This window comes from Choloepus didactylus, chromosome 1, assembly GCF_015220235.1.
Source record: "Choloepus didactylus isolate mChoDid1 chromosome 1, mChoDid1.pri, whole genome shotgun sequence".
NCBI classification, from domain to species: domain Eukaryota; kingdom Metazoa; phylum Chordata; class Mammalia; order Pilosa; family Megalonychidae; genus Choloepus; species Choloepus didactylus.
This window is the reverse complement of record NC_051307.1, coordinates 89,165,858-89,179,837: the sequence shown is the minus strand read 5'-3', so window position 1 is coordinate 89,179,837 and position 13,980 is coordinate 89,165,858. Positions and strand designations below refer to the sequence as shown.

The 13,980-nt window shown below is 37.4% G+C and overlaps 1 protein-coding gene and 1 pseudogene across 2 annotated transcripts in view; one reads left to right on the top strand and one right to left on the bottom strand.

Annotated features, from left to right (window-relative positions):
- The window catches only part of KPNA1 (karyopherin subunit alpha 1), a 125,740-nt gene that overhangs the window by 22,190 nt on the left and 89,570 nt on the right, over window positions 1–13,980 (top strand). For both annotated transcript variants that reach the window (XM_037836797.1, XM_037836804.1), the window contains one exon: window positions 7,874–8,007. In XM_037836797.1, the coding sequence (XP_037692725.1) occupies window positions 7,879–8,007 (129 nt within the window). In that variant the 5' untranslated portion in view covers window positions 7,874–7,878. The remainder of the gene's footprint in view (window positions 1–7,873; window positions 8,008–13,980) is intronic.
- On the bottom strand, window positions 9,675–12,849 carry LOC119534449 (annotated as a pseudogene).

Genomic DNA, 13,980 nt, shown 5'->3' with positions numbered 1-13,980 from the left:
AATTGCCAGCCAAGAATTCTTTATCTGGCAAAACTGTCCTTCAGAAATGAGGGTGAGTTTAAAATACTCACAAATAAACAGAAGCTGAGGGATTTTGTTAAAAAGAGACCTGCCCTAGTAGAAATACTAAACGGAATTCTGCAGGCTAAAAAGAAAACACAGGAGAGAAAGGCTTGGAGGAGAATGTAGAAATGAGAATTATCAGTAAGGGTAACTGTGCCAGTTTGAATGTATTATGTCTCTCCAAATGCCGTTATCTTTGATGTAATCTTGTGTGGGCAGACCTATCAGTGTTAATTAGATTGTAATTCTTTGAGTGTTTCCATGGAGATGTGCCCCACCCAACTGTGGGTGATGACTCTGATTGGATAATTTCCATGGAGGTGTTGGCCTGCCCATTGGGTGGGTCTGAATTAAATTACTGGTGCACTACATAAGATCAGACAGAAGGAGTGAGCTTGCCACAGCCAAGAGGGACACTTTGATGGAAGCACAGGAGCTGCAGATAAGAGGCAGTTTGAAAACGGCCGTTGAAAGCAGACTCTTGCTCCGGAGAAGCTGAGAGGACAAATCTCCCAATTGCAACTAAGAGTGACATTTTTGAGGAACTGCAGCCTAGAGAGGAACGTCCTGGGAGAAAGCCGTTTTGAAACCAGAACTTGGAGCAGACACTGGCCATGTGCCTTCCCAGCTAACAGAGGTTTTCCGGATGCCATCGGCCATTCTGCAGTGAAGGTACCTGATTGTTGATGCCTTATCTTGGACAGTTTATGGCCTTAAGACTGTAACTGTGTAACCAAATAAACCCCCTTTTATAAAAGCCAATCCATCTCTGGTGTTTTGCATTCCAGCAGCATTAGCAAACTAGAACAGTAACTAAAAAGGAAAAAAAAAAGAGGGAAAACATAAGATATGATGTGTAAAACCAAAGTATAAAATGATTGAAGTAAGTACTGCGTTTCCAGTAATGACATTGAATGTTAGTGGATTAAATTCCCCAATCAAAAGACACAAATTGGCAAAATGGATTAAAAAAAAAAATGATCCATACACTGTATCCAAAAATTTGGGTCAAAGATACAAATAGGTGTAAGTGAAAGGCTGGAAAAAGATATTCTATGCAAACAGTAATCAAATTAGACCTAATATCAGAATAAATAGGCTTTAAATGCAAAACTGTTACGAGAGACAAATAAGAGCATTATATATTAATAAAAGGGGCAGTCCAACAAAGAAGAAATAGCAAACTTAAGTATATACGCACCAAACCAGGGTGCCCCAAAATACATGAGGCAAACCCTGGCAACACTGTGGGGAGAAATAGACATCTCTACAATAATAGTTGGAAATTTCAATGCACCACTCTTATCAACAGAGAGAACATCTACACGGGATCAAGGAAATGGAGAACTTGGATAATGTGATAAATGAATTACACCTAACAGACATATACAGAACATTGCACCCGAAAGCAGCAGGATATACATTCTTTTCAAGTGCCCATGGATTATTATCCGGCATAGACCACATGTTGGATCATAAAACAGGTCTTAGTAAGTTTAAAAAGATTGAAATTATACACAACACTTACTCTGATCATAATGGATTGAGGGTGGAAATCAACCATAGACAGAGAACTGGAAAATTCACAACTGTATGGAAGTTAAACAACATACTTGTAAACAATCAATGAGTCAAAGAAGAAATTGCAGGAGACATCAGTAAGTATCTAAAGGTGAATGAAAACAAGAACACAACGTATCAAAACTTATGGGATGCAGCGAAGGCAGCGCTGAGGGGGAAACTTATAGCCTTAAATGCCTACGTTAAAAAGGAAGAAAGGGCTAAAATCATAGACCTTACTGAATACCTGGAGTAACTAGAGAATAGCCGCTATCTCAAAGCAAGCAGAAGGGAAGAAATAACAAAGATAAGAGCATAAATAAATAAAGTTGAGAACCAAAAAACAATAGGAAGACTCAACAAAACGAAAGTTGGTTGTTTGAGAAGATTGGCAAACCCTTAGACTGACAAAGCAAAAAAGACAATGCAAATAAATAAAATCAGAAATGACATCATCATCTCTATCAATGGAGAAAAGGCATTTGACAAAATTCATTACCACTGACCCCATAGAAATAAAGAGCATAAGAAGATACTATGAACAACTGTATGCCAACAAATTAGACAGCTTAAATAGACACTTTCTTAGAAACACATGAATGACTTAACACTGATGCAAAAAGTAATAGATGACCTCAAAAAAACAATCATTGAGATTGAATCAGTCATCAAAAACCTCCCAAAGAAAAGCACAGGACCAGTTGGCTTCACAGGTGAATTCTGCCAGTCATTCCAAGGAAAATTAATAGAGTCCTGCTCAGACTTCCAGAAAATCGAAGAGGGGAAACACTACCTACCTCAGTCTGTGAAGCCAACATCACCCTAATACCAAAGGCAGATAAAAATATTACAAGAAAAAAAAATTACAGACCTATCTCTCTAATGAATATAGATGCAGAAATCCTTGTCACAATATTTGCAGATTGAATACAACAGTATATTAAAATAATTATGCACCATGATCAAGTGGGTTTTATTCCAGGTATGCAAGGGTGGTTCAACAGAAGAGAATCAATTAATATAATATACCATGTTAAAAAATCAAAGGGGAAAAATGACATCATCATCTCTATCAATGGAGAAAAGGCATTTGACAAAATTCAGCATCCTTTCTTGATTGATAAAGACAAACAGGAATAGAAGGAAACTTCTTAACATGATACAGGGCATATATGAACCACTCATAGCTAACAAGATGCCCACTGTCACCACTGTTATTCAACATTTTGTTAGAACTTTTAGCTAGAACAATTAGGCAAGAAAAAGAAGTAAAAGTCATCCATATCTGAAAGGGAAAAGTAAAACTTTCACTCTTTGCAGATGACACGATCCTATATTTAGAAGGTCTCCCAAACCTACAACAAAGCTACTGAGCTAATAAATGAGTTCAACAAAGTGGCAGCATACAAGATCAACATGCAACAACCAGTAGTGTTTCTGTACTCAAATAATGAACAATCTGGGGGGGTAAGGTGGGGGAGGGTGTATTCAAGAAAAAATTCCATTTGCAAAAGTAACTAAAAGAATGAAATATCTAGGGAAAAAACTCACCAAGGATGTAAAGAACCTGTACACACAAAACTGTAAAATATTGCTAAAAGGAATCAAAGAAGACCTAAATAAATGAAGGATAATTTGTGTTCCTGGATTGGAAGGCTAAATGTTGTTAAGATGTCCGTTCTATCGAAATTGACTTACAGATTCAACGCAGTCCCAATCAAAATTCCAATAGCCTATTTGGAAGAAATGGAAAAGCCAGTTATCAAATTGATTTGAAAGGGTAAGGGATCCGGAATAGCCAAAAATATCTTGAAAAGTACAACAAAGTTGGAAGACTCACACTTCCTGTCTTTAAAGCATATTCAAAGCTGCAGTGGTTAAAACAGTATGATACTGGCGTATAGATAGATATACCAACCAAAGGAATTGAATTGAGAGTACAGTAATAGACCGTCACATCTATGGTCAGTTAATTTTTGATAAGGCTGCCAAGTCCACTCTACCTGGACAGAATAGTCTTTTCAACAAATGCTGTTGGCAGAACTGGCTAGCCATATGGAAAAGAATGAAAGAGGGCTTGTATCTCATACCTTATATAAAAATTAACTCAGAGTGAATAAAAAACCTAAATATAAGAGCCTAGACCTTAAAACTCCTAGAAGAAAATGTAGGGAAGCCTCTTCAAGGTCTTTAGTAGGAGGTGGCTCATTTGACCTTACCCCACAGCACAAGCCATGAAAGAAAAAAAAAAAAAATACATAAATGGGACCTCTGCAAAATTAAACACTTTTGTTCTTCAAAGGACTTGGTCAAGAAAAAGAAAAGGCAGCCTACCCAATTGGAGAAAATATTTGGAAAACATCCAATAAGGGTTTAATATCTGGAATATATAAAGAAATCCTACAACTCCATAATAGAAAGACAACCCAATTTAAAAATAGGCAAAGACATGAGCAGACATTTTTCTGGAGAGAAAATAAAAATGGCTAAAAAGCACATGGAAAGATGCTCAACTTCGCTAGTTATTAGGGTAATGCAAATCAAAACCATGATGAGATACCATTTTATACCTACTAGAATGGCCACTAATAAACAGAAAATTATGACTGTTGGAGAGGATGTGGAGAAATAGGAACGCTTATTCACTGCTGGTGGGAATATAAAATGGCGCAGCTGCTGTGGAAGACAGTTTGGTATAATACCTCAGAAACTGAAGTATAGATTTACCATATATGCCGGTTTAAATGTATTATGTCCCCCAAAACGCGGTTATCTTTGATGTAATCTTGTGTGGGCAGACAGGTCAGTGTTGATTAGACTGTAGTTCTTTGAGTGTTTCCATGGAGATGCGCCCCACCCAACTGTGGGTGCTGACTCTGATTGGATAATTTCCATGGAGGTGTTGGCCTGCCCATTGGGTGGGTCTGAATTAAATTACTGGTGCATTACATAAGATCAGACAGAAGGAGTGAGCTTGCCACAGCCAAGAGGGATACTTTGATGGAAGCACAGGAGCTGCAGATAAGAGGCAGTTTGAAAACGGCCGTTGAAAGCAGACTCTTGCTCCGGAGAAGCTGAGAGAGGACAAATCTCCCAATTGCAACTAAGAGTGACATTTTTGAGGAACTGCAGCCTAGAGAGGAACATCCTGGGAGAAAGCCGTTTTGAAACCAGAACTTGGAGCAGACACTGGCCATGTGCTTTCCCAGCTAACAGAGGTTTTCCGGATGCCATCGGCCATTCTGCAGTGAAGGTACCTGATTGTTGATGCCTTATCTTGGACACTTTATGGCCTTAAGACTGTAACTGTGTAACGAAATAAACCCCCTTCATAAAAACCAATCCATTTCTGGTGTTTTGCATTCTGGCAGCATTAGCAAACTAGAACACCATATGATCTGGCAACTCCAAAAGAACTGAAAGCAGAGATGTGAACATGTTTGCACATGGATATTCATAGTGACATTCAAAATTGCCAAAAGATGATAGTGCTCTAAGTATCTATCACCTGTTGGATGGATAAAGAAATTGTGGTATATACATACAATGGAATATTACTCAGCTGTGAGAAGGAATGAAGTCCTGATGCTGTGACAGTGTGGATGAACTTTGAGAACATTGTGTTGAGTGAAATAAGCCAGACACAAAAGGACAAATATTGTGTGATCTTGCAATATGAACTAAATATAATGAGCATACTCATGGAGTTGATATCTAAAATACTGGTTACCAGAAGATGGAATGAGAGTAGAGAATGGGAAACTGATGTTTCTTTATTGCAGAGTTTTTTAATAAGGTTGATTATGAATGTTTGGAAATGGATAGAGGTGATGGTAGCACATTTTTCAGTGTGTAAATAACAGTGTTGAATCGTGGGTGTGATTGTGCATGAAAGTGGAAGTTTAGGGTTGTGTATATTGCTAAAAGGAAAGCCCAGGATGAAACAAGGGATTGTATAACATTGAACCCTGTGACGGATGCTATAATGGACTTAACTACAAGTATTTAAGGAACACAGTCCTTGATGTCTTGAAATATTTATCATGTAAATAGCTTTTCTTGACGTCGTAATTTAATTGAACTTCGATTTTAAGCATTAGCCCTTTTTTGGGTCACGGACCTTTGAAAATCGGATAAAAGGGGTGGACCCTTTTCTCAAAATTGTTATGGACGCAAATACACTCAGAACTTTGCACATACTTTCAGACATTCACAGACCTACCAGATCTGTGTCCTTTGGTCCCAGATTAAGAACCTGTGTTTGTTCCTTAGTCATGACCAGATTTTTCTAATTTTGTCTTATTTTTGGTCTTCTCTTTTCATATGCCCCTTGTGTTGGTTTGTATATATTATATGCCCCCCAAAAAGCCATATTCTTTAATGCAGTCTTGTGGGGGCAGACATATTAGTGTTGATTAGATTGGAATTCTTTGATTGAGTGTTTCCATGGAGATGTGATTCAGTCAACTGTGAGTGAAATGTTTGATTGGATAATTTCCATGGAGGTGTTACCCCGCCCATTCGGGGTGGGTGTTAATTGGATCACTGGAGTTGTATAAAGGAATTCACACACAGGAGGACCTCAGAGCAACTGAGAGTGACATTTTGAAGAGGAGCTGCAGCTAAGAGAGGACAGAACTCCCCATTTTGAGCAAGATTTTGGAGAACACCATTTTGAAACGCAACCTGAGAGCAAGCGGTCGCCAGCCACGTGCAACATTTTGGAGAATAGCATTTTGAAATGCAACCTGGGAGCAAGTGGTTGCCAGCCACGTGCCTTCTGAGCTAACAGAGGTTTTCCGGATGCCAGTGGCCATCCTTCAGTGAAGGAACCCTATTGTTGAGGCCTTACCTGGGACACTTTATGGCCTGAAGACTGTAACTTTGTAACCAAATAAACCTCCTTTATAAAAGCCAATCCATTTCTGGTATTTTCCTTAATGGCAGCATTAGCAAACTGAAACATCGCTTTTTAGGACATGTCAGTATTTAGTACTCTCTTCAGAAGGAAGACTTAGAAGATAAAAGAAAAATCCAGATTACTCAATTTTTAATTTCAGTTTTTAAATATACCACGCAAAATGTGGGGAAAAATGGATCAAAGACTGAAATGTAAGAGCTAAACCTATAATAATGTTAGAAGAAGACATAGGGGTAAATCTTCTTAGTTTTGGACTTGATAAAGAACTTCTATATATGATACCAAAATCATGAGCAACAACCAAATTAGAGAATTTAGAATTCATCAAAACTAAAAATGTTTATGCCTCATTGGACACTATAAAGGAAGTGAAAAGACAACCCACAGAACAGGGGAAAATATTTGGAAATCATTTATTTGATGAGGGACTTTTGTCCAGAATATATAAAGAACTCTAAACTCAATAAAAAAGACAACCCAGGTAAAAAAAATGGGGAAAGCATCTGAACAGACATTTCTCCAAGTGAGATATACAAATGGCTAATAAGCACAAGAAAAGATGTTCAGCTTTTTTAGTCATCCAAGAAATGCTCATCAAAACATGAGATACTAGTTTATACTCTCTGGGGTGGCTGGAATGAAAAAAATCAGTAACACGAGTTGATGAAGATGTAAAGGGATTGTAACCCTCAAACTCTTCTAGTGTGTAAAATGGTGCAACCACTTTGAAAAACAGTCTGGCAATTCCTCAAATGATTAAGGATAGAATTTCCATATGACCCAGCAGTTTTACTCCTTGGAAATGCTGGTATATCCATATGATGTAATATTACTTGGCAATGAAAAAGGAATGGAATAGTGCTGCATTTTACCACATGGATGAACCTTGAATACGTTATGCTAAGTGAAACATCATGACATGAAAGACCACTTGTTGTATGATGTCATTTGTATGAAATGTCCAGAATAGACAAATGCATACAGACAGGAAGTAAATAAGTGGTTGCTTAGGATGGGGGATGGGGTAGATGGGTGGAAAAGTGGTAGTAAAGGGAACATTGTTTCTTTTTGAGGTGATGAATTGTTCTAAAATTGACAGAGGTTGCATATACCTAAATACACTAAAAGCCAATGAATTGTATGCTTTAAGTGGGCAAATTGTATGGTATGTAATTTCTGTGTTAGTAAAGCTGGTTGAAAAAAGGTAACTATTCCCTGGGCCCTATAGGGTTGGGGTTTGGTATGTGTATATTTTTAAATACTGAACTCTTAAAATAACAGAGTTCAGTATAGTTAGCTCATCTGTTTATCCCCCTCTTAACTTTGTAGAAATCATGTCCACCCCAGGAAAAGAGAATTTTCGCCTGAAAAGTTACAAGAATAAATCTTTGAATCCTGATGAGATGCGCAGAAGGAGAGAGGAAGAAGGACTTCAGTTACGCAAGCAGAAAAGAGAAGAGCAGGTAAATCCTTTACCTTTATTGATGTATTTAAAATAAGGTAATAGTTCACTTTAAACCTAAAACTAACTTCTTTATGATGTTTTATTATTTTTTTTAACAAAGCTTATTATATAGAAAACTTCCGATAGCAAATCAGTACTGTTTTTTTGGTGGAGGAGGGAGGAGGTACTGAAAAGTGGAACAAAAGAATAGGGATATATCTTAGGTCCCCATTATCCCGATATAACCACTGTTTAACATTTTGGCCTGTTTATTTTTAGTCTTTTTTGTTTACCTAAAATTGCACCTTCCTCAAGATTTTATGAACATATTTGTCGTAGAATTCTTGAATGACCAATAAAACAATATTTTTCATTGTAAACTTGAATTTGAAAGTTTTCAAACATAAACAAAAATGAATAATAGATAATAAACCCCGTAAACCCATTTTTTGAATTTAACTGTTGTCACCATTTTGCCATGTGCTTCATGTCTGTTTTATCTTTGCATTTCTTTCTTCTATAGTATTTTAAAATAAAATCTCAAATGATGTATTATTTCAAGCCTGTAAATCTCTATTATTCATAAAGACATTTAGTACATCAATTTTTGATCTTTTTTAACCCAAGAACATCTACAGAAGTACCTGGGATTTACCTTCACCTTATCGTTCTTAAAATGCTTAGGACAAAGGTCCATCACTTTTGACAAAGACATTTTTTTTTTTTTGCATTCATTCACAAATTAAATCATCTTTATCATACATCAGTGTATTTTATAAAACATATTTTCTAATATTAATATAGTTATATACTGACTGCATTGTGAAATAGAGAAGCTCACAATAGCTTCATACAGTGTATCTGAAGAACTGACATTTCAAAATTAAGAACAGTATATGTTACATTGGCAAATTTTGATAGAAATATTTAGCATTAATATGAGTAAATATTGTTGATGTAACTTAAGCATGATAGCTTGAGAGAACATCTGATTCAAACTAGATTCATCATTTTAAATTATGGAAAGTCAATCTGGAATGTAAATGAAGTATTTACAAAATAAATTTTCTAGGAAATGATGGAAATCATCCATTATTTTTAAAGTACTTGTACCTAAAAGTTATTGGAAATCTTCATATAATTTTCATTACCAAATTTAAATTTGTGAATGTCCAGGTGCAACACATTGTCATCACAATCATAGTACTGATAAAGTGTGAACAGTTGCTTGTATCCTCTTTAGTATGACTTTTCAACTGAGCTTGGAGATTCCTAAGAAAATGGAGTATCTTCTTTACCTCCCAAGTCCCCCTCAAAATGATTATCTAGCTAAAGCAATTTCAGTTAATTTGGATTTTCATGCAATCTTTAAAAGCTAAAAGTCTAAATGAGAACAATTAAATAGATGCTTCCTTGCACAAATAATGGCAGACTTGTCTCTTCTGCAACAGTAGTTTAGGCATATAACTGAAGTTGTTTTTCATTATGCTTCACTGTAAAATACTGGAATTCTGCAACCACATTATTATATATTATATCTCCTAGGGAATCTCATTTAACAGCATCAGATGTCATTATGTCTCTTTTCCATTCATTTAAAAAAAAGCCCTGGCCATTGCTTTAGCTTTTGTCCATCAATCTCATAATTTCCAGCTGTCTTGATTTTGTCTCCATCAAGCAGATGATTTATGGATTGGATTTTCTGGATGTTAACCTTTCTGTGGTTGTGTATCTTCGCTTCCACTGCTCTTTGAATTAACTTGGTTGCCATGGGAGGTGCTTGATAAGGGAGCATTAGGAGAAAAGGAGGTCGGAGCACTACTAGCATTATGAGTCTGGAATGATTTATCAATTGGTGAAATCATAGAAGTCTTTGCTAAACCTGAGACAGAAGGTGTATATCCTGATGTTCCAATTTGCTAATGCTGCCGATATGCAAAATAGCAGAAAAGGATTGACCTTTATAAAGGGGGTGTTTGGTTACAAATTTACAGTCTGAAGACCATGAAAATGTCCAAATTTTGTAAGGTATCAACGTAAGTATACCTTCACCGAAGGAAGTCCAGTGGCATCCGGAAAACCTTTGTTAGCTGGGAATGCACGTGGCTGGCATCTGCTGATCCCGGGTTGTGTTCCATTCCTCTCTCAGCTCCTGTGCTTTCTTCAAAATGTTGCTCTTGGGACGTTTTCTCCTCTCTTAGCTTCTCTGGAGCAAACACTGGGCTAGCATCTCCAAAGTGTAAGCAAAAGTCTTCTTTCAGTGGCCATCTCCAAAATGTCGGCCATCTCCAAAATGTCTCCCTCAGCTGCTCTCCAAAATGTCATACTCAGCTGCTCTGAGAATTTGTGAGCTCTTTTAATAGGACTACAGTGATTAAATCGAGACCCACCCTGAATGGGTGGGGTCCCTATCTCCATGGAAATAATCTAATCAATGGTATTACCCACAGTTGGGTGGGTTGCATCTCCATGGAAACATCCAATCAAGAGGTCACACCCTAATCAAAAAGATTAATCAGTCTGCCTCCACAGGATTGCATCAAAGTATATGGCTTTTTCTGAGGGGCATAATATATATACCAACCATCACACCTGACGTGGAACTTTTACCAGTGCACTTGTCTAGTTTGCCATATTTTGCATGAAAAGTTTGATTATTAAAAAAAAAATGGCTTCGAATCAGTTTGGATTTCTTGATTTCTTTGCTTGTTGATGGGGTGGCAGTAGAAGATCGAACAGAAATAGGGATGCTCTTGGGCAGAGGTGTTGGTGTCTTAGAATCTCTATGTTTCTTTTCAAAGATTTTATCACTCAGGCCTTCCATCATTCTGTTGCTTCTTTTTCTCTAATTGTTCCATTTCCAAAAGAAGTAGTTCTTTTCTTTCTTTCTCTTGATCCAACAGATTTTTCTCATAAAACTTTTCCTGAAAAACATCCCTAGACATTTCCATTCTGTCCATTTCTAACACAGTTCTTTTTAAAGTATCCAGAACGTGTTTGTCTTTTTCTTGACAGGAGTTTTCTCACACTTATTTCTAACTGCTGAAGTAGATGCTTATCTGCAGGAATTGTCAGAATAGATTGCACTTTGGGCAACAGGTAGCAAGGTTTCATTCTCACCTTTGCTACTGGATCATGTGTCAGTTCAATAGTAGGTAGAAATATTTACAGGAAAATGATTTGGAGAAGATCTCTATAATAAATTCACAGGTATCCAAAAATCGAAGTCTAATCCTGTAACTTTTCCCTTGGCCCAGTTATTCAGTTAATTTTTGAATGATCTCGTGTCTGTTCTTGTTATGATTATAATATAGAAAAATGCATAGGGTTCATGATGAGCATTCTTTGTAAGAAACGATAATAAATCTGATCACTTGATGTGATTTGTGGAAGACAGGCAAGTTTCTGTAGTAGCTTTTCATTTAATTCTCCATTTTAAAGAGACTGCAGCCTGCTGTTCAGCAGCTGTGAGTGCTGGAATCAAGTCAGGCAAAGCTGATAACTTATTTTCTTGAACACTGCTTTCTCCATCAATAGAGATAAGTTCCAAAACTTTTGGAAGATGATCTATAAGGGCATCTAGTACTTCACAGAAGCAAATAGCAATAGTGTGTCTGACTGGTACTTCAGAGTCATAACAAAGGCAGAAGAATGTAGAATAGAGTTCTATGTGGAAGTTTTTAGGATCAACAAAAAGAATCATGGCTCGAAAGTTAAAAGTGCAATTCTTCCTTACTGAAATATATTTCTTCTCCTGCTCTAGCATTTGGAGTGGAATCTGGGTTTCATTGTGTCCATTTTCTTGTTGCAAACCAGTATACAGAGTTCCTTATAAAACTCTCAAAATCTTAAGTGTTGATCTGAAATAAATATACCATATAGTTCATGACATGGTTTTCTTAAATGGAAAGATAAGGAAATAAGAATCGATTAATCTGCTTTGAAAGAGTTTTCACAAAATGATTTCACTAAGGGAAATATAGTTTAACTTCTGTCATCTGTATCAAATATGTCAAGCAGATTAACCAGTTTCAACAGCTGTAAGCTGCTCACTGCTGCCTTCATCCCTAGAGAGTTCTTTAAATTCAGGGAGCGCAACACTTGTTGTAAGTCCTGTCCCAATGCCCTGGGCTATATTTTCTAATTGCTGACACATTCAAGATTGACCTTTTTTACAAGGGGAAGAATTTCTCTTTTACTATTTTCTAATTGCTGGCACATTCAAGATCAAACTTTTTTACAAGGGGAAGAATTTGTCTTTTACTGGTATGGGCATCAAATTTTTTGGTCAATTTTCCTAAAATTCTACAACTAACTAAATGAGACTGGACTGTTTGAGAAAGTTGTGCCTTGGAAACAAGTGGATTCAAAATCTAATGACTTAGGATTTCTTTTGGCAATGTTTCAATTACTGATAGAAGAGTTTGCAGCGATGCATTGCTGACACCTGCATCCCTGTGCTCCAGATGTAGTAGAATGACTTGTAAGAAAGAATAGGCATATACATGAATTCATACTGATTGTTCCTGTAGAATGGTTGAAAATGATACCACAGCTGTTAACTGCATTTCCACTCCTGCACAATGCAGGACTTCTCTGACTTCGGGCAAAACTCTCTGAAGTGTCTCAGCAGGATTCTGTTGCATCAAAATGGAAGATTTGCGATCACACTTACACCTTGGATATCTTGACCAGCACTGAGCAGATAAATAGCCCTTTCAGTATCACTGAGGTCTTCATCAGCTGTCAGTCTTTCTGTTTCTTCTGGTGTCTTGAGGCTTTGGTGGACTGGCCTCTTGATGAAGATGAGCTCCTGCACATCCCCCATGTAGCTGAACAGGCTGTTCTGACTGAAATCCATTGTGGCAGCTGTGGATGCATGTACTGCCAGGACCCCTCACCTCTCGTGCCAGAGTGGCCCCAGGATGCCAAACACGTATAGCCTCGTGGCCACCCACTCACACTACTTTCTCCTGGCAAAGACATTTAAAGACCAGACATAATGACTTTTTTTGTAAGGAGCGAATTTTGAACCTGGAAGGACCATTTGACCCCACACTGTAAAAGCTCCATCAAGACAAATGAATGAGACAGCAACCCCTCATACCTGAGAAATAAGGTAAACTATCTCAATTTATTTTACAGCTATAAGTGGGAGATTTTCAACACTTATTCTTTTGAGAAACACTATTAGAAAAATCTAGTTAGTTGAAATCCAAAAGTATAACAACCTTAGAGTTTTATTTGTTAGGGCTGTAAATGTTGGAAACATTATATTGTTATTTGGCATGGTGTAGTGAGGGAGGCAAGGAGAGTTTGTAAAATTGTGATGGAGTTTATGTTGAATGAAGTAAATTAAGTTATGAGTTCTTGACATTTTGCTTTATGATCTTTGCAGAAGTAACCACTCTCTGCTTGGTCTTCCTGGGGGCATTTGTCTTTAAGCATCTGGGAGTCCTCTCTTAGCTTCTCTTGGGCAAACTCTGGGCTTCATCTCTTAGCTTAGCATTTTCAAACATCTTTCTTTCTGCATCTCTGAGCGTCTCCAAGCATCTGGGTCTTTTAGCTCTTAGCTTCTCCCAGGGGCAAACCCTGGATTATCTATCTTAGATTCTCTCCAAAATGTCTCTCTCAGCTGCTCTGAGCTTCTTTCTGTGAGCTCTCTTAAAGGACTGTAGTAAATTCATCAAAACCCACCCTGAATGGGCAGGCTCACACCTCCATGGAAATAATATAATCAGAGTTCCCACCCATAGTTGGGTGGGTCACATCTCCATGGAAACAAAGTAATCAAAAGGTCCCACCCAACAAGATTGGATTAAAAGATCATGGCTGCTTCCCGCTATGTGGGACCTGACTCCCAGGGGTGTAAATCTCCCTGACTACGCAGGATATGACTCCTGGGGATGAATCTGGACCCGGCATCATGGGATTGAGAATATCTTCTTGACCAAAAGGGGGATGCAAAGTGAAACGAAATAAAATTTCAGTG